The sequence below is a fragment of the Sciurus vulgaris genome, assembly GCF_902686455.1.
Source record: "Sciurus vulgaris genome assembly, chromosome: 5".
Taxonomy (NCBI): Eukaryota; Metazoa; Chordata; class Mammalia; order Rodentia; family Sciuridae; genus Sciurus; species Sciurus vulgaris.
This window is the reverse complement of record NC_136465.1, coordinates 99,917,484-99,939,034: the sequence shown is the minus strand read 5'-3', so window position 1 is coordinate 99,939,034 and position 21,551 is coordinate 99,917,484. Positions and strand designations below refer to the sequence as shown.

At 38.8% G+C, this 21,551-nt stretch overlaps 1 protein-coding gene across 1 annotated transcript in view; it reads right to left on the bottom strand.

The window, feature by feature from the left end:
• Positions 1-21,551, bottom strand: part of FGD4 (FYVE, RhoGEF and PH domain containing 4) — a 197,989-nt gene extending 176,438 nt beyond the window's left edge. Inside the window, exon 1 of the mRNA XM_079139328.1 lies at positions 21,138-21,551. Within this exon, the coding sequence (XP_078995454.1) occupies positions 21,138-21,414 (277 nt within the window). The 5' untranslated portion in view covers positions 21,415-21,551. The remainder of the gene's footprint in view (positions 1-21,137) is intronic.

Here is a 21,551-nt window from a genome sequence, read left to right as displayed (position 1 = left end):
ATACTAGGTGATTTTAACACGCCTCTCTCACCACTGGACAGACTTTCCAAACAAAAATTGAACAAAGAAACCATAGATCTCAATAACACAATCAATAATTTAGACTTAACGGACATTTATAGAATATACCATCCAACCAAGAGTGAATACACTTTCTTCTCAGCAGCACATGGATCCTTCTCTAAAATAGACCATATATTATGCCACAAAGCTAATGTTAGCAAATACAAGAAGATAGAGACACTACCATGTATTCTATCAGATCATAATGGATTGAAGTTAGAAATAAATGAAAGAGTAAAACACAGAAACTATTCCAACATCTGGAGATTAAACAATATGCTATTATATGATGAATGGATAACAGAAGATATTAGGAAGGAAATTAAAAAATTCTTAGAGGTAAATGAGAACAAAGAAACATCATATCAAAATCTCTGGGACACTATGAAAGCAGTACTTAGAGGGAAATTTATTTCATGGAGCGCATTTAATAAAAGAAGTAAAACTCAACAAATGAACGACCTAACACTACAGCTCAAAGCCCTAGAAAAAGAACAGACCAGCACCAAAAGCAATAGAAGACAGGAAATAGTTAAACTCAGAGCTGAAATCAATGAAATTGAAACAAAAGAAACAATACAAAAAATTGACAAAATAAATAGTTGGTTCTTCGAAAAAATAAACAAAATTGATAAACCTTTAGCCACACTAACAAAGAGAAGACGAGAAAAAACCCAAATCACTAAAATTTGGAATGAACAAGGAAATATCACAACAGACAGGATTGAAATACAAAACATAATTAGAAGCTATTTTGAAAATCTATACTCCAACAAAATAGAAAATTTCGAAGACATCAACAGGTTTCTAGAGACATATGAATTGCCTAAACTGAACGAGGAGGACATACACAATTTAAATAGACCAATTTCAAATACTGAAATAGAAGAAGTCATCAAAAGCCTACCAACAAAGAAAAGTCCGGAACCAGATGGGTTCTCAGCCGAGTTCTACAAAACCTTTAAAGAAGAGCTCATTCCAATACTTCTCAAAGTATTCCATAAAATAGAAGAGGAGGGAACCCTCCCAAACTCATTCTATGAAGCCAATATCACACTGATACCTAAACCAGACAGAGACACATCAAGGAAAGAAAATTTCAGACCAATATCCTTAATGAACATCGACGCAAAAATTCTCAACAAAATTTTAGCAAATCGCATACAAAAACATATTAAAAAGATAGTGCACCATGATCAAGTGGGTTTCATCCCAGGGATGCAAGGTTGGTTCAACATCAGGAAATCAATAAATGTCATTCACCATATCAATAGACTTAAAGTCAAGAATCACATGATTATTTCAATAGATGCAGAAAAAGCATTTGATAAAATACAGCACCCCTTCATGCTCAAAACACTAGAAAAAATAGGGATAGTGGGAACATTCCTTAACATTGTAAAGGCCATTTATGCTAAGCCCATGGCTAATATCATTCTAAATGGTGAAAAACTGAAAGCATTCCCCCTAAAAACTGGAACAAGGCAGGGATGCCCTCTTTCACCACTTCTATTCAACATCGTTCTTGAGACTCTGGCCAGAGCAATTAGACAAACCAAAGAAATTAAAGGGATACGAATTGGGAAAGAAGAACTCAAACTATCCCTGTTCGCTGATGACATGATTATATATTTAGAGGAACCTGGAAATTCCACCAGAAAACTCTTAGAACTCATAAGTGAATTCAGTAAAGTAGCACGTTACAAGATCAATGCCCATAAATCCAACGCATTTTTATACATAAGTGATGAATCTTCAGAAAGAGAAATTAGGAAAACTACCCCATTCACAATAGCCTCGAAAAAAATAAAATACTTGGGAATCAATCTCACAAAAGAGGTGAAAGACCTCTACAATGAGAACTATACAACACTAAAGAAAGAAATTAAAGAACACCTTAGAAGATGGAAAGATCTTCCATGTTCTTGGACAGGAAGAATTAATATTGTCAAAATGGCCATACTACCTAAAGTGCTATACAAATTCAATGCAATTCCAATTAAAATCCCAATGACGTACCTTACAGAAATAGAGCAAGAAATTATGAAATTCATCTGGAAGAATAAGAAACCCAGAATAGCTAAAGCAATCCTTAGCAGGAAGAGTGAAACGGGGTATTGCAATACCAGATCTTCAATTATACTACAAAGCAATAGTAACAAAAACGGCATGGTATTGGTACCAAAATAGAAAGGTAGATCAATGGTATAGAATAGAGGACACGGACAGAAACCCAAATAAATACAATTTTCTCATACTAGACAAAGGTGCCAAAAATATGCAATGGAGAAAAGATAGCCTCTTCAACAAATGGTGCTGGGAAAACTGGAAATCCATATGCAACAGAATGAAACTAAACCCATATCTCTCACCATGCACGAAACTAAACTCAAAATGGATTAAGGACTTCGGAATCAGACCAGAGACCCTGCAGATTATAGAAGAAAAAGTAGGTCCAAATCTTCATCTTGTTGGTCTAGGATCAGACTTCCTTAACAGGACTCCCATAGCACAAGAAATAAAAGCTAGAATCAACCACTGGGATAGATTCAAACTAAAAAGCTTTCTCTCAGCAAAGGAAACTATCAGAAATGCGAAGAAAGAGCCTACAGAGTGGGAGAATATCTTTGCCACTCATACTTCAGATAGAGCACTAATCTCCAGAATCTATAAAGAACTCAAAAAACTCTACTCTAAGAATTCAAATAATCCTGTCGACAAATGGGCTAAGGAAACGAATAGACACTTCACAGAAGAAGAACTACAAGCAATCAACAAACATATGGAAAAATGTTCAACATCTCTAGTAATAAGAGAAATGCAAATCAAAACCCCCCTAAGATTTCATCTCACCCCAATTAGAATGGCGATTATCAAGAATACGAGCAACAACAGGTGTTGGCGAGGATGTGGGGAAAAAGGTACACTCATACATTGCTGGTGGGGTTGCAAATTAGTGCAGCCACTCTGGAAAGCAGTGTGGAGATTCCTTAGAAAACTTGGAATGGACCCGCCATTTGACCCAGCTATCCCACTCCTTGGCCTATACCCAAAGGACTTAAAATCAGCATACTACAGAGATACAGCCACATCAATGTTCATAGCTGCTCAATTCACAATAGCCAGACTGTGGAACCAACCTAGATGCCCTTCAATTGATGAGCGGATAAAGAAACTGTGGTATATATATATACAATGGAATATTACTCAGCCATAAAGAATGATAAAATTATGGCATTTGCAGGCAAATGGATGAAATTGGAGAATATCATGCTAAGTGAGATAAGCCAATCTCAAAAAGCCAAAGGACGAATGATATCGCTAATAAGTGGAGGATGACACATAATGGGGGGGAGGGAAGGGATAGTGTTAGGGTTAGAGTTAGGGTTAGGGAGGGGGGCAAGTATGGAGGAAGGAAGTACTGTATAGAGGGTAAAGAGGGGTGGGAGGGGTGGGGGGAAGGGAAAAAATAACAGAATGAATCAAACAACATTACTCTATGTAAATTTAAGTAAATTTATATGCCTTTCTGTTGCTAATCTCTCTTTTATTATAGGTGTCTGTCTTTCTCCATTCAAACTGCTAAAACAAAACACTTTGGACTGGATAAACTTATAAATAACAGAAATTTTCTATCCATGGTTTTGGGGGCTAGAAGTCCAAGATCAAGGCACCAGTAGATTTGCTGTCAAATCTTATAAATGTTCCTTATAAATGTCGCCTCCTAGTGGTGCCTCCCACAGAGCCACAGAGTGGAAGGGCAAACAAGCTCCCAAAGGCCTCTTCCTGATTTTTTGGTGCTGGCAGTTGAACCCAGGGCTTCCAGCAGGCTAAGCACAGGTTCTACCCTGAGCTACACCACCCCGCCACCAGGCCTCTTTTATAAGGACCCTTATCATGCCTTTGAGGCCCCTGCCCTCATCACTACCACACTGGGGACTAGGTTTCAACATATAAATTTGGGGGTTTAGGACCACGGCTATGCCTTACCTATGAACCCTGCAATGATAATGGGAACATTTTATTCCTCCCAGACATCATCTAGGGCAGAGAAGGCTGGATTTGCCCAGTCCATAGGCATGTCTCATTGGCCCACAAAACAACATAACATTTTTTGTTAGTTGTTTTTTTTTTTTCAAAGTAACACTTTTTAATTAGCTTCAAACACTGAGAAATACAGAACACTGCAGGCTTGAGGCTTCTCTTGAAAACATCAACATAAAACTTCAGTCTTGAAAAATTCACAAGTCCCACAGGCAGAAGGAGGCTACTTGAATCTGATTTTAACAAAGAAATTTCAGGCCCTGGGGAACAGTATTATTTACAACTCACAGAATAGCACCATCTCAGTCCCAGATTATGCTACATTTCCAAAACAGCTGTCTATGTGACCATAGAGATGCGCCCAGCTCAGAACTAGCCAATGAACAGAGGCTGCTCTGGCTTGGATGTGGTTTGTCCCTGAAAGGTTCACATGTTGGAAGCTTGCCCTCAGTGGGGAGGTGCTGGAAACTTTCAAAGGTGGAACCTAGTGGAATTACGCCATGGGTGCTCCACCCTCAAGAACTGATTATTCTGCTTCAAGGGAGTGGGTCAGTCTTATAGGAGGAGACTAATTCCCACAAGAGCAGTCTGTAATGCAAAGAGCAAATCTGGCCCTGCCCATTTTCTTGCCACGTGACACTTCATCTCCTTCCCTCTCTCCCTCTAGGTGCTCCTTTTGTGAGGTTCTTATCAGAAGTGGATGTTGATGCCATGTCTTGGATCTCCCAAACTATGAACTAAATAAACCTCTTTTCTTTACACATTATCCAGCATCTGGTATTTTTGTCCTATCAACAGAAAACAAGCCAAAACAGAGACCTAGTGATGAACTGCAATAAAGAAGTTTTCCAACTGCCATTTTCAGTTCTCACAGAAACAAGAGATTTTATTCAATAATCTGAGTCCTTACCCAAATAAAAAGCCATTGTTCTGGAAAACAATCCCCCATTTGCAATCTAATCATTCCTAAGCAATGGTCAAAGGGTAAAATTTATACAAGTCAAAGTCAAATTTCCTCAAAACCTACTTTATAGCACAGAAATAGCAAAATACAAGAAAACCTCATTACAGGGCTTTTACAAATATGAAAGCTTGTTTTCAAAGAGCCATATTATAAATACTATATTCCTCTGAGAAGAGTTTGTTTCTTGTAAGGACTGGACAGACTGAGACTTCACTAAATACCTTATTATGCACCTAATACTGCTTTTCTAACAGAACAAATGTTGTTCTGGCAAGCACAGGTTCTCCTATCTCTTTAAGGACCTCTGGTCTATCTTCACACTTCACTTGTCCCACATTCCTTCAAGGCTAATTCATGAACACACCCAGTCTTCCGGTGGTGAATGTTAGAGGAAGGTCATATTTGCATGGGAACTTATTCATCAATTCTTCATTCCTGTTTCAATTTGCTAAACTTCTCTGAACCATATTCCAGTAACTCAGCCAAACATATTTACAGTAATCATCACTATAAATATATTGTTATACAACTTAATAGAAAACATTTAAATTGTTACAAAGTTGCAATAGAGTATTTTTAGTTAGTTTCTGGTACCGGGAATTGAACTCAGAAGCTCTCTATACCACTGAGCCAAAACTCCTGTCCTTTTTAAAAATTTGTATTTACTTACTCATATCTATTTAATTATTTTTTTGTGGTACTGGGGATGGAATTCAGGGGTGCCTTACCACAAAACTATATCCTCAGCACTTTTTATATTTTTATTTTGAGATAGGGTCCTGGTAAGTCACTAAGGCTGTCCTCAAACTTGGAATCTTCCTGCCTCAGCCTCCTGAGTCCCTGGGATTACAGATATGCACTACTATGCTGGGTCCAATGGACAGTCTTCTTAAAGGTTGGCAAAATATTTTCTGCTAAATTCTAAAGACACGTCACCCTCAATTTGTTTGTACTTCACCTCACTTCTTAGACTGCCACAAATAAGCACTTTTGGAGAGAGAAAAATTCTTGTCAAAAATCACGGCTTAGTTCACAGTTTCAGGGAACTATATCAAAACAAGCCAAAGTTTTCTGTTAAAAGTTACCCTGTCCATTTTACATGGGTAAATTATATGGTATGTGAACTATAGATCAATACAGCTATTTTTTTTTAACAGACTGCATTTTGATTCACTGTACACAAATGGGGTATGACTTTTTGTGTCACACACGATGTACATTTTAACTTAATAAAAAATACAAATTACTACTTTAGTTTGCTTCTTCAAAATTGTCATCAGAATTAAGTACAAAAAACTGAACTTGGGCGGGGCATGGTGACACAATGCCCATAATCCCAGCTACTCTGGAGGGTAAGGCAGGAGAATTGCAAATTTGAGGCCAGCCTGGGAAATTTAGTGAGGCCCTTTCTCAAAATAAAAAATAATAAGGACTGGGAATGTAGTTCAGTAGTAGAGCATCCCTGGGTTCAATGCCCAGTATCACAAGAAATGATAATAATAATTATATAAAAATGAATGAATGTAAACTGGGCATAGTGGCACACACCTGTAATCCCAGCAGCTTGGCCAAGCTGAGGCAGGAGAGTCTCAAGTTCGAAGCCAGCCTCAGTAATTTAGTAAGGTCCTAAGTGAGACCCTATCTCTAAATAAAATACAATATAGGGATGGGGACGTGGCTCAGTGGTTAAGTGCCCCGAGTTTAATCTCCGGTACTAAAAATTAATTAATTAATTAATTAATTAATGTAATAGAACATGACTCAGCAAATTGGTGAGAGGTTTAAATGAAACCTTGCATATAAAGCTCTTTGCTCAGTGCCTGGCATGTAGAAGGTTCTTAAACATCAGGAATAAAATACCTACTCCACAGCAACATTTATAGTTCCCTTAACTCCTCTCCCAGACTTTTCATTACACCCTGCATTTGTTCCTGGGCCTCTTTAATACTCTCAAAGCATTCTTAACAGCCCTGACCCCTCTAGTTCTTCCTCAAGTTCATGCCTTGAAAAATGTGGAAATGCAGAACTCTCAATGGAGTATACAGGAAGAAGAACCAATGAGAATCAAGACCAGAAGCCCCTTCTCTGGTCAGGCGGAAAGGCTGGCAACCTCACATCCCAGGCAGGTTCTCTGGCACTCTGCCCACAGATCAACAGAGTACAACAGAGCCACAGAGACTGGTTTCAAGAACACCAGCTATTTGGGGGTGCCAGGTCAAATTAGGTAATTCCTTCTCTTCTACCATACTTGATACTTTGCTAAACATATATGACCCACCAAAAAGTCTAGAATCTTCTGTAATGTGAAGCTAAACAATGAGGACTATTTCCCTGCATGAGTCATAGAAATACTTTTTCATGCAGTTTGTCAGTGTCCGCTGGGGATTGGTTCCAGGTCTCCTGCAGTGCTCAAGTACCTTATACAAAAATATACTACATTTAGTATAACCTATGCAATCCTCATATATACTATAAATCATCTCTACCTTACTTATAATACCTAATGTAAATGCTATGTAAATACTTGCTACACTGTATTAGTCTTTTATTTGTATTTTATATTGTAGCATTGTTATTTTTGGTAGATTTTTTAAATATTTTCAACTAACAATTAGTTGGATCTGAAGATCCAGAACCTGAAATACAGAAGGCAGACTCTATATACATATTTACACACATATATACATATTCCATACACACATCTTTGACAAAACTGTAGCTAGCATTTAATGAGTTTTGAATATGAAAATACACCACGTTTTGTATGCATTAGTCTATTCAAACCTTCATAGCTTTGTGAAATACATTATCCTGATTTTATAAATAAATAGCTCAGGGAATTAACTGACTCACCCAAACCTATGAGGAGGCAGAGGCAAGATCTGAACCCAAACCTTTCTTTTTCTTTCTTTCTTTTCAGCCATAGTGGACACAATATCTTTATTTTATTTTTATCTTGTGCTGAGGATCAAACCCAGTGCCTCACACATGCCAGGCAACAACTCTACCACTGAGCCACAATCCCAGCCCGAAACCCAAACCTTTCTAATTACTTAAGTCAGGCCTCTCAGCCAGTTTTATCCCACTTTCTCTTGAAGTTATTCTTCTCAGAACAGAAATTTCTATAAGTTGCCATTTTTTAACAATTTTGTTCACTACTCTGATTAGTATCCTGTACACTAATAAAATTCAGTCAAGTCAGGTGCAGTGGCACACACCTATAATCCCAGAAGCTCAGGAGGCTGAGGCAGGAGGACTGCAAGTTCAAAGCAAAAGTGAGGCACTAAGCAATTCAGTGAAACCGTCTCTAAATAAAACACAAAATAAAACTGGGGATGTGGCTCAGTGATTGAATGTCCCTGAATTCAATCCCTGGTATCCCCCTAAAAAAAAAAAAAAAAAAAATTAGTCAAAACACCATATGGTGCCTCATCACAATATCCACAAAAATTTAAAGTACATTCCCATTTTCCTAGCATGAAGCGCCAAGAAGGCAATTAAGTTAATTATACCCATAAAGAAACTGGAGTGGGCCCAGATGCACAAAAATTCTTACTTACATGAAGCAAATGACCTTTCTGAAGAAGACAGTATAATTAAAGCTTTCTTGTTTGAAAAGGCCAGGCTGTTTCTAAGGAGCTAAGAAATGAATTTAGCCTACACATTTAAAATTATTTTCATGAGCATGAAATTTTCCCATTTGGAAGGGGAAAGAAACTATTTTAAATATTCCTGCTGTATAAAAGCTATTGGTCCTTACTGTTTTGATTTGGAGATGGCAGGGATTGAAGGGCCCTCAATACGTTGACCAGGCTGGACTTGAATTTGTGACCCTCCTGCCTCAGCCTCCTGAGTAGCTGGGATTACAAACCCGCTGCTTTAGGCAAAAGCTGTTCGTATTTAAACCTCTACTCTTCACTCAAGCCTCCTTGTTTGAGCTATAGGATGACCAGCTTTCCATGGATTAGAAGCATGTAGCACAAGTTAAAATAAAAAAAAGAAATTACCATTAAGGTTCTCCTCCATTTTCTAAGTGTGGAAAAGTTTTAGGATGTCATATTAACTAAAATTGTTGCAAAGGGATGGCATGTGTGAGGAACTTTGAAAACCAAGGGAAAGGGCCTGCTTGCTGTGTAATCTGGTTCAAATATATTATCAGTTACTAAGGAGGCTGAGAGCAAGAGGATCAGAAGTTTTTTGTTTGTTTTGAGAAAAAGGAAAAAGATGGTTTATTGCTTTGCTAGCAAAGGAAAAACACAGGGGACTCCTGTCCCAAAGGCTGTGATTCTGCCCATCATGGGGAACAGGGGTTTTTAAGGGGCTGATTCAGAGAAAATGAGATTAAGGGAGGAGAGACCAGGAAGAAGATCAGAGAGGAGAAGGTTGGGAAAAAGAAGATCAGGGAGAAGTATAGGGAAAGGATGATCAGGGAGAAGGTCGGGGAAAAGAAAAAAACATGTCAGTTTCAAAGTGACAAGGGATAGAGTCAAAGCATCAAGTGAACCCCTATTATATTTCCCCACTGTCAACATGGGAGGCGGAAACAAGAGGATCAAAAGTTTGAGGCCTGTCTCAGAAACAGTAAAACCCTGTCTCAAAATATAAAAAGGGCTGGGGGTTTAACTCAGTGGTGCCCCTTGGTTCAATACCCAGCACAAGGGGGAAAAAAAAGTTTTGCCAGTTAGCGCATGAGCAAAGAGAAAATATTGTAAGAAAAAAAAGAGAAATTATTATTTTATTTTTGGAGGGGGATACTTTTGGATAAAGGAAAACAAGCCAACATAAACTATTAAACTTTTCCAAAAGTCCATGCAAAGTTTATTTTCTGAATGATCCACTAGACTGCAGGAAATGGTTGTGAGAAACTGACTTTGAGACTCAAAACAAGGAAAATAAAGTCCTTTTCCAGATGAAAAAGCAGAATTTATGCCAAAAAATGGACAACTGACAAAATAACTGAAGGAATGAATACTCCAAAAATCAGTGTTCTTAATACAGCAGCGTGGGGCTGGGGAGATAGCTCAGTTGGTAGAGTGCTCACCTTGCAAGCACAAGGCCCTGGGTTCCATCCCCAGCACCGCGCAAAAAAAAAAAAAAAAAAAAAAAATTACCTTAATACAGCAGCATTGCATGTAAGTGCCAGTATAATTTTCCTTAAGTTTACAGAAACAACCTCCATCAACAATACCATAATGCACAGTGTGCATACCTGCAATCCCAGCCACTCTTGAGACTGAGGGAGAAGGATTCCCAGTTCAAAGACCTCCCTAGTCAGTTCCTATTCCTGCAACCACTTCTTCCACTTTGTACAACATCTCGAGTATGAATACTCTCTGGGCAACATAGCAAGATCCTGCCTCAAGGTAAAAAGGGCTGGGGATGTGGCTCAGTAGTAAAGCACCCCAGGTTCACTCTGAGGGATGAGAGAGGGGAGAAGCCCATGAGGCAGAGAAACCCTTAATGCTCATTGTGCCAGTTCATCAGAGCTTTCGAGACATTTCATGATGACGGCTGCCACTGCAGGTGGGGGTTAAGTGACTGTCTCAATTTTCTACTCTTTTTTTCTGCCTCCCCAATGCCCATCACGTAGCTGAAGCAAATCTCCCAGGTTAACAAAAGCATATGAGTTGGTACCTCCATTTCAAAACTTGGAAATGGTCATTAGCTCTCAGTGAAAATGAGCTTACCCTGGGCACCACACTGACTTCAGAACAATGACTGCCATCATTGGCAGTTTCCTCCTTACTTCCTACAGAACACTTCTCTTCCCTTCTTTTCACTGTTTTCAGAGGCAGTGGCCTGGGTTTACCACATTCCACAAAAGAACTACAGAGGGGCTTTAATTAATACCCCAGTCAGTTCCCAGTCCTGCGACCAGTTCTTCCACTTTGGACAGTATCTCGGGTGTGAATACTCTCACCCATTTTTTATTACACTAAGATGTTAGTAGATGGGGCTGTACACAATTCTTTTAGGAAAATTAAAATGATTTAACAACAGATAGCAGAAGGACATTGATACATTACTTTTGGATACACAATTACATATCTATTCATTATAATTATTTTTGAATGTAATAAAGGGAAGAATGTGGTTTTACCTGTTTTTGCAGAACATCTAAAATTTCTTTAAAATAAATGGCTATTTGCATACTTCAAAATTTGGTACGATACTATCCCCTACTCATGATATAATTTAGTCAAGCAAGTTCTTAGAAAGTAGTGGGGTGCTTGAGCAGTTAGGTGAGTATTTTTAAAAGTTTAGAGGCACAGCAAAAAAGAAAAAAAATATTTCTTGTTGCCATCTCTAGACCCTTTTATAAGAATATGTTTCTATTTTCCTTGAAAACGCCTTGTTTTGCCTCATCAGCTGCAGCAGATCAAAGAGTTGTTTTTAGAGTTGGATGAACTAAAGAATATCTGGGGGAAAATTTTTTTTCATTACTAAAGATCAATAATCAACGTCCTTATATTCAAAGAAACTGGCAATAAAAAATTTATGGAAAGGCTGGGGTTATAGTTCAGTGGCAGAGCACTTGCCTATATGAACAAGGCCTTGGTCTGATCTCCAGCACTGCAAAAAACACAAAGTTGTATATAAACACTTTTTATATACATGTTATACATATATACAAATACGCATTATATATTATACATGTATATGCATTTTTTAATGGGAAAAAGGAAAGTACAGGGGCAGCCAGATATGTTGTTACATACCTGTAATCCCCGGGACTGAGGAGGTTGAGGCAGGCAGATTGCAAGATCAAGGTCAGCCTCAACAACTCAGCAATGTCCTAAGCAATTTAGTGAGACCCTGCCTCAAAATAAAAAATAAAAGGGACTAGGGATGTGTTTCAGGGATTAAATGTCCCTGGGTTTAATCCCCAGTACCCTCTCCAAAAAAAAAAAAGAGGAAATTAGAGGAGTTAAAAGCATGGATTTAAATCTCGACTCCCCCACTGACTAGCCATGTGAACTTGGATAAACGATTTCAACTGTCTGGACTTCTAGTGCCTTTTCTGTTAAGTGGGGATAATAGTTCGCACTTGTGGTAATTAAGCAAGTTTATACACGTAAAGCACTCAGAATGCATCTGCCTTAAAGTGCTCAGCAAGTGAGAGCTGCTATTATTATGACTGTTAAGATTATAATTAAGAAGGCTATAAAGTGGCAAGAGATATGGAAACAATATTCACACATAGTTTGTTTTGATTAGAAGAGGGGGTAGGGGAATTGTTAGCCAGTTTCTCCATTATATAATCTGGGACCATGTTTAATAATCTGTGTTTTTCAGATGCAATAAATATTCTACATGTTTATTTTAAAATCTGGGTCAATCTACATTTTAACACCACATGACTTTAAAAATACCATCGATTGCAAGAAATATCCCAATTTCAGAATTTTAAAATGTGAGAAAAATAACATTTTAGGTTTAATGACATACATTAAAAGATGGAAAATAATACAGGATATTCAAAATATCAGATTATAATCTTTTTTTATAGGGACTATGAACTAAAATCCAGCTTCTGATCCTATCTGTCTGCTTGTTTAATCAAGCCCATTAGAAATGTACCATGCATGCAACTGGTTGGTTAACAAGCCGAAGCAACACTTAGGGAGTCTTGATCTTGAAGCCCAGTCCTAGTAATAAAAAAATGAATTAATTAATTAAAAAAAAAAAAAAAAACAAGGAGCAAAGAACAATGAAGAAAGAGGATATGAAAGGAAAGAAGATAAGAGAGAAAGAATGGGAAATGAGAACTAAAGGTATAAGAAAATGACACCGAAACTCCTGACAACATACAAATGCATTAGCATTTTCTAGTCTTTCAATGGAAGAACAACCAGGCCCTACATTCCTCAATATGCTCCTGAGGTCAGGACCTATCACAGCATAAGAAAGGATGCCAAGATCAGGAGGGGAAAAGTCAAGGAAAGTTAGGAGAGGGCTGACCTCAGCTCCTGACCAGGAGATAAGATATGCAGAACATGAAAGATGTGAGTCACTAGGGAATCAGTGTTATAGGGGAAAAGCAGGCTTCACTTGGGAACAGAGACAGAGGTGGCTCTGTGCTGAAATTTAAGTTTTAGGGGAGTTGCTTGACATAAAACTTGGGCTCAAGACAGTATAGAAGGAAAAACTGAGAGAAATCAGCAGCAAAAGGCAGTTTGGCAGGGACTGAGGGGAGGAGAGGGCTAAACCAGAAGGGGAAGAAGGAGGGAAAGGCCGGTGCCTGGCAAGAGCTTCGCATCCGGGGCAGAAACTTGCACAGTAGTTTCCAGGGAGCTTGCAAACAACCAATCACAATCAAGAGACAAACATGAAGGATACACAGAAAATTCCACAAGGTTACCCAGACCATGAGGGCAGTGCTTGTATTATTCCTAACAACAATACTGAAAAATAGTTAATACTTGGACATTTCCAAGTCCGTTAAAAATATGACTCCTAACAACTCCACAATGTAATATTATCATCTCCAATGCATAGATGAGAAACTGAGTCCAAAAAAGTTTCCCAAATCACCGAGCTAATCAGTTCCAGAGAAGGATTAGATTCAGGCAGTCTAACCCCAGCACTACACTCGAAGCCACTACAGTGTATTCTCTTTCCTTAACTTCTAGGCCCTCACAATGCAGGTCTATAATGTTCAAATACTTGTTGAAGTAATGAAGGATTTCTAGCCTCGTGGGATCAGAAAAAAAAAAAAAACACAGAAGGCAAATTTTGTAATGAAAGATACAGGGATTTAAAAAGAACACAGATACTGATGGAATTAATAGGATCAGAGCTCTAAAATGAACGTGGAGGTAATTTTTTTTTCCAACCTGGTATAGATTTCCATATTGTGTCAGCAGGATGTTGTTCCAACCAGATGCATAAGCCAGCAGACTCAGGCTTATGGATGACCTTGACCTTGTCCAAGTCAGAGATTCAGTCTTCCTCAAGGCAGGATGCAACACAGTACAAAGTGTGCCTTCCTCTGTACTACAGCCACCTGCTTATTTGTCTTACACACACAACAGTAGTTTTTTTTTTTTTTTATTATTATATTGCTCCTTCTGGGGTGGAAATTATTCAAAGTAGAGGCATTAGTCTCATTTACCTTTGGATTCACAATGCTGCTTACTATATTGGTAAGTCATCAATGAGCATTAAGAGCATGTTTCAGGAAAAAGTTACATGTTAGTCAACTTTCTGCAGAAGAAACAAAGATCATTTTGTTCAAAACTTTTATTTTTCTTTAGAGAGCTTTTCATAATCATTTTTAATTAAATTTGTCAATAAGTTGGTAACTTTCTATATATTGCCCTGCCTTGCATTTGAAATTATAAGCAATGACTTCCTTGGTATTCCTCAGGATATCTTATAATTTATGTGGTTCTTCTATATGCCAACTTTTCACCTTCTAAGCACATATTTTTAAAATACAAATAAACTTATTGTAAAGTGATTAACATTTTTAAAAGTCATTATTAACCTACAGCCTAACGCAAAATCCTGTCAGGAGTCCCAGTCTTGCAGAGTAGGCTAGACATTTGTCTGCAGCAGCTGTATAACAGCTCACTGCCAGCCCCAGATTGGAGGCAGCGCCCTATTGTCCAGCAGCTCCCTAGTGTCTGCATGGATCACACTTGCTCAAGTTGACAGTTTAATTCCAGAGAATGGATATGCATGTTGAAGGGGCACAGCACCTGGGTTTTCAGTTGATTCCTGCAGATGGGAGGCAATAATACAAAGTGGCCCACAGAACCACAGTCAACTGCAAACCCAGAATGACTAATTCAAGACAAATACTCCACCAAATACACCAAATTTACTCCTGAAAACAAACACACCCCACTCCTAAATTGTAATCAATGCACAACTAGTCCAACTTTAATAGTCCAAAAAAGATTAAATATTTGTCTGAACTTTATAAAAGGGTGTCTCTATATCAAGCAGTTACCCGTAGTGAAGGGAATCATTTTTGGATATAAACACCCCATTACAGATATCAGTAAGGGGCATCTGGGGAGTCATGAAACATTTCTTGACCATGGGAAGGATATGATCCATATTTAGATTTAAGAAAAGTAATGTAGGATAACAACACTGCTGTTGAAAGATGTAGGCCAGAAATAGGCAAAATCTGACATGTGAAATAACAGAAATACTGATAAGAACTAATGGCTGATTGGGTAGCAAGTAGATAACAGATTCCAGCAAATTTAAAATGAAAATTGAAGCCAAAGAAACAGCATGTTTGGTGAAATCTGTAGGAAGGGCTGAATTGCAGCAACAAAATAAATTGTCGTTTCTGCTCTTGGGAAATTTACATGACTTGAGCAGATCCTTGAAAATGCAAAGCAGGTATAGATAAGATAAATAATTATGCCCAGAGGGTTGAAGAGACCATCAAGGACCAGGGAAGGGAGGAAATAAAGGGAAGAGGAAAAAGGGGGGATGGTGGAGGGAAAAAAGGAAAGAGAAGGAGAGGGTGATGGGGGGGGGGGGACAGAAAGAAGAAAATTAAGAACTGGTAGAAAGAAACTTGAAAACCCAGTATAGTAGGAAAATCAAGCACTCTGAGGTCATCAAGACTAAGAAAAGGGGTTTAAAAAGGTACAAATGTCACAGAAATTAAGAATAAGGGCTGAAAATAGGTTACTGGATGGTGCTTGGGAATTAATTCACTGCTGACTTTACAGTTGAGGAGGACAGCCTGCAGGGATAAAGAAATCAATGCAGGCAGGAGGGAAGCCCACATAGGAGCCTAAGGAACAAAGTCAATGCGCAGAAGCTCAGGAGAATATCAAGGTTTAAAGTCTAGGAAAAACTCCTGGGGGAGGAAGGGAGTAAAAGAAGCCTGTGAGAGAGAAAGTAAAAGATGTACATCAACGTTTTATTATAAATCTTTAGGTAAATTGCTGGTGTAGAACATGGTTTTCCAGTTATTCCAATAGTATTAAAGATAGCTTTATTTTACACACTTCTAAATGTTACAAATATTAGCCCTAACATATATGAACACATGTCACCAATTCATTGTTAGTTCTTTCTTTAGGCTTGGCCATTTGAAGCCCTGGGAAACCTTAAGAACTGGTGTTACAAACAGGCGCTGAAGCCAGAGATGAGTTCAGATCCTGTCTCTGAAACTTACTAGCTCTAGGGCATCTAATGGAGACTTTCTGAAAATTTTTTTTTCTTCTTTAAAATGGTAATAATAACACCACCTATGCTACAGGGTTGTCCTAACAAGAATTGGAGGTAGCACACACAAAGTCCTGGTTCAAACCCAGAATTCAATAAACGGTACTTATTCTCATTGCTCTTACCCAAAAATGTCCAACCCTCTTCCTCCAACAATGGTGAAATTAGTCCTCTAAAAGTGCTCAGGGCATTGGAGTATGTGTTGAAAATCTGAGTATTCCAGTTGTGGTGAGAACTAGAAAAGGAACTGTACTTGCACAGAAACTTGCAAAGTCCATAACGTGCAAATTCCCTCACCACAAAACACCCCAATGCCGAATGAATTACAACAGATACAGTTTTAAATGCATTTTAAATATTATAGAACTCATAAGAAAATAAAGAAAATGCCCAAGGACAAGAAAAAGAACTTATAAAGCTAAATATGTAACTCATAAAATCATGCTTCCCTGGGAATAATGTCATTCCAAGACTCCTAAGTCCAAAGGACTAAGGGCCTTGCAGGGGAAGGAAGTGCCACTTCCGGTAAAAGGGTGGCCTGGGGAAAATCGGCCTTCCACCAAAGCAAATGATGAGAAAATTTATAGACCTACACTAAGCCTAGGCAGAAAAATAATGACAGCAACACTTTGCCCAGAGTAAGCCTGAGTTGAAATTTACATTACCTTGAAATTAGGGAAATGCCTGGCTAATACATTAAAGCAGTCCTGGACTGAACAGGAACAAGTAAATGTTTTCTTACAGAAAACATTCCCATAAAATTAAGGGGTAATGAAAGAAAGAAGCAGCCTTGCCTTAGAGTCAGCAGAAGCAACACTGAATAGACAAGGCTCTCCCTCACCCACAAGGGCTTTAATTTACCTATGGAAAAGAAAAAAGGGGAAGGTCTAGAAAAAGCTGGACCAAAGAAAACACAAAACAAGATAGAAATAAATCCAAATATATCGTAATTATAAACGGACTAAACTCACCTGTTAGTTGATATTAGCATATTTAAAGATTTAAGCCCTACCTTATATATTTTTTGAATATATGAATTTTCATAATGCAAAAGATAATTTTGAGAGAAAATAACCAAAAGACTTCAGAATCTTTAAACTTAATTTATAGGGCTACAACAGTCACATTTCCCTTCCAAGCCTAACGACCAATGGAGTCCAGGACCTTCTTCCTCTCCCAGCACTTCTCACTTCCTGCTTACGACCAATGAAGACCCGTCACTTCCCAAGGAGGTTGTTCCAAGCAATGCACAGGAAGAGCTGCCTGGGATGCCAGACACACAGGTGTGAATCCTGGCAAACTGATTACCAGTTAATGATTCCAACCAAGTTGGTCACTCTGTGCCTCAATTAATTCATTATAAAGTGGGCATACTGCTACCTAACAGGACTGTGAAATTTATGTGCCTGTATATTTGTGTGTGCAACTCAGTTCTTAATATAGAAAATGTATTCCACAAATAGTAGTTATAATGAATGTTATAGTAAGATAGGTGGGCTCTCAGGGAGAAAGAAAGCCTCACTAGAAGGAGACCCGGATCTATAAGCTTGACCAGCCATGCTCGTCTCTTTAGTGAGATGAATAAAATCTCCAGTGTATGCTTGTACCAGACTAATTGGAACAAAAACAATCAATTTCAATGTCACTAGATTCACAAAGACCTACACAATGTTCCCATAACTGATAATAGCTAGCAGTTTAACCAAGAAGAAATATTCTAAATCGCAAATATTAAATGGTTGATATGGGGTTTGATTTTTTTCACAAAAGCTTGCTGAGAACCTGCACTTTTTCCGTCTATCCTGAGTGGTTTCTCTGAGAGGAGCATCCGCATAGTGCCTTTGGGGTGTGTATATCCTTCTTTTGCAGTTCAATAAATCTTTGCTCGTGCCTTGCTTTCCATGTGTCCCGAAATTCTTTTCAGCAGTATGAGTCAAGAACCTGCCCAACCTGCCCCAGATATGTTGAAATTCCACTGCTCCCTTAGAGGGAACTCTTCAAACCCCATCTGATGACAACAGGAGAGCATTAATTCATTAATTTGACAAATATCACAGAATGTCTCCTACGCATTGGTCCCAGTGCCAGATTTTTAACAACACAGAGATGAATAAGTGACTCCTTTTCTTAAAAATATTTTTTTGGTTGTCAATGGCCCTGTTTATTCATTTATTTATATGTGGTGCTGAGAATCAAACCCAGTGCCTCACACATGCTAAGCAAGCGCTCTGCCACTGAGCCACAACCCCAACCCAATGACTCCATTTTATGACATTTACGAGCATGTTTATTTTATGCCAGACATCTACCTATATAATCTCAATCCTCTTGTCATACCATAAGGGTGTACTGTTCCCTCCATTGTCCAGGTGAAGAAACTCAGAAATTGAGAGACTTGGTCCAATTCACAGCCAAGTGATGGAAAAGGGACTAGAACTTGAGTTCCACATGACCCAAAGCCTGTGTACCTCTCTGCTTCACTCAGATAAGGAGCTTCGATTTCAGGCATGTACAAAGGATAATGTTGGTAGACTTTATTTTCATTATTTTTGGCCCCAAACCAGAGAACTCTAAAAATAGTGGGTTTCATAGCCAGAGAATATAGCACTGTTGAACTAAATTCTCTGCCAAGTTCTCGACCTCTTAGTTTTTGTTCCTTCTTTAAGAGGGAAAGTAATATTTCAATTGAGTAATGCTCACTCAATGCATTAGCACCTAAATTCTTTTTTTCATATATAAATATTTTTCTGGGTGCTATAGAGTGAACTGGCATTTCTTAGGAATTTAAATATGATTTATTTTTTGATGGGGGGATGTGCTTATATAATATGGATGATTCAATGAGATTTAGTAGGGAAGCGGTCTTGATTTAAAAAGGGAAGCACTTTAAGAAATGTTTTTACCCTCCCTAAATTGAACAGTGTGTGGTCTCCCAGTGGTTTAAGATACTGTACCCTGGGCTGGGGTTGTGGCTCAGTGGTAGAGCACTTGCAGATTATGGTGAGGCACTAGGTTCCATCCTCAGTACCACAAAAATAAATAAATAAAATAAAGGTAGATAGATAGATAGATACTATATCCTTCTACAGATGCTACAAATTATATTACGGAAAGGGGAACAGTTTTAAGAATTAAGATGCAATCATTACTTCTCAAGCCTGACAATAATAGCAAGATTTGACTTTCAGGGAGTGAACAATGTTGAAACAATATAACAAACTTAGAAAGGTTATGGCTAGGTTCTCTATTTCTTTAAAAAGTACTCCAGATTTCCTTTGAATTTAAAAAAAAAAAAAAAAAAAAAAAAGGTGGGGGATGCGACTCAGTGGTAGAACACTTGCCTAGCATTTAGTGGCCCTTGAGTTCATTCCCCAAAACTGCAAAAGTAAATAAATGAATAGAAATAAAAAAGGAACCTTTCTTTTATAAGCACAGCTGCCTAAAGAATGTTGTACAGACTGCAACAACTCTATTCATCCTCAGTTATAACAAGATATTTCTTATTTTGTTCCTCTTTAGTTTGAAATTAGGTTAGGTGGTCTTAATAAAATGTTAAGAACTGGGAACCCATTATCCTCAAATTAAAAAGAACTAGTTAACAAATTATGTGAATTAAATAACTTGAAAAATGATAAATAAGTACCTTTGAAAAGCAAAGCATTTTCACTTGATAAGGAAGAAAGCATTCTTCCATTCATGTTTTAGAGTGAATCACACCTAAAACTGGAAGAGGTTTCAGAAATTACCTCACCAGTTTCCTATTTTTGCAGGAACTAAATTGAGCCTGAAATCACTGTGATTCAATTACTTGTTTATATATTTTCTCACATTACTATCTCTGCCCTCACCTAATGTGGTTACACATTTTGAACTCATCGTCCATCATCTTTTTCTGCTGTATAATGACCACAACTTCAGGATAAGAACTAAAAGGGAACATTTTAAATCTCCAAAAGTAATCATATTCAAATCATAAAAATAGCTTTATTTAATTATCAGAAAATGTGTGAAAGAAAATTATTTGCATTTATGCTGATTAAATAAAGGTTTTGACTCAGAAGCTGGCCTACATACCAGACTTCTCTGGTTATCACTTGAATGATGGGAGGAAACTGTAATAAAATTTTGGAAATTGGGCAGAGGGATCCCTAATGTGTTCTAGTTTCACGTTTCCCTGGGGAGAATTGAACACATTTACAAAACAGAGGAGGTGATGTGGCCTTGATTAGATCATCCTGAGAACTTCTTCCTATATTAAAATTTGATAAGAATTTCAAAATCAAAATGCTGTATTGCTGACCCATAAATATATCAACATGAAAACAGCAAAATTAGGCTTCCTGGTATTAGGTGTTTCCTTAATAATAGACTTGCCGCTTTCCCCTCAGGGTGGAAGTCAAGTGTCCTTTGAAAAGGGAAAACCAGGGCACTAAGGATAGCCAGTCCGGTCACACCCAACAGCGAGTCCGGGGGACCAGGATGGACATCAGTCTCCGCATTCACAGTAGTAGGTCAGCCAAGAGTAGGAAATTAGCGAATAAAATTAAACTTATAAATTTCAGGATTTAGAAAACAGGATTTGCTGATACCTAACAAAACTTTGTTTAAAAAGAGTTATACCTTTACTCCTGGAATTCTCTGAGAAGTGACCTACAGGGCAAGTTCAGGGCTAGGAGGATTCCTGCCCAAGGTCTTTTGGAGGAAGGGCCAAAATAAGTAAAAGGTGTGTGGCCAAGAGCAGCCCTCTAGTACCAGAGGCTTCCTTCTGCAGCCGGAGGAAGGGCACACCTGCAGGGCACAGGGCGCGCCGCTCACCTGCAACCTCTCGCCCTCCCAACCCTTTCCCCGACGCATCCGCACTTACCTGTGGGGTCTGCGGACGCCTGGCGCCTGAAGATGCCCATCTCAGCCGGTCCCAAGTGCGACGGAGGCCTACTCCAGGGCCGGGGGGTCCCGGGCGGCAGGTAGGAGAAGTTGGACTTCCTGCGGATCGCCACCCGCCTGAAGTTGTAGCCGCCGTCGACGCTCATGGAGCCGGGCTCGCTGGCGGCTCCGCCCTCTCTCCTGCCCTGTTCCAGCCGCAAGTGCCCACTTGGCGGGCTCTTTGGCGACGATCGGACCCCAGAGGGCGTCGCCTGCATGCCCAGGTTCGGAGCGGTCCCGGAGGGATCCGCTCTGCAAGTGCCTCACGGTCTCTTCCTGGGACGCTCCGGGCCTCACAGGGAGCTTGGCTCCGACTGCTTCTGCGGCAGTCCCAACGCCTAGGTCTCTGCGGCTC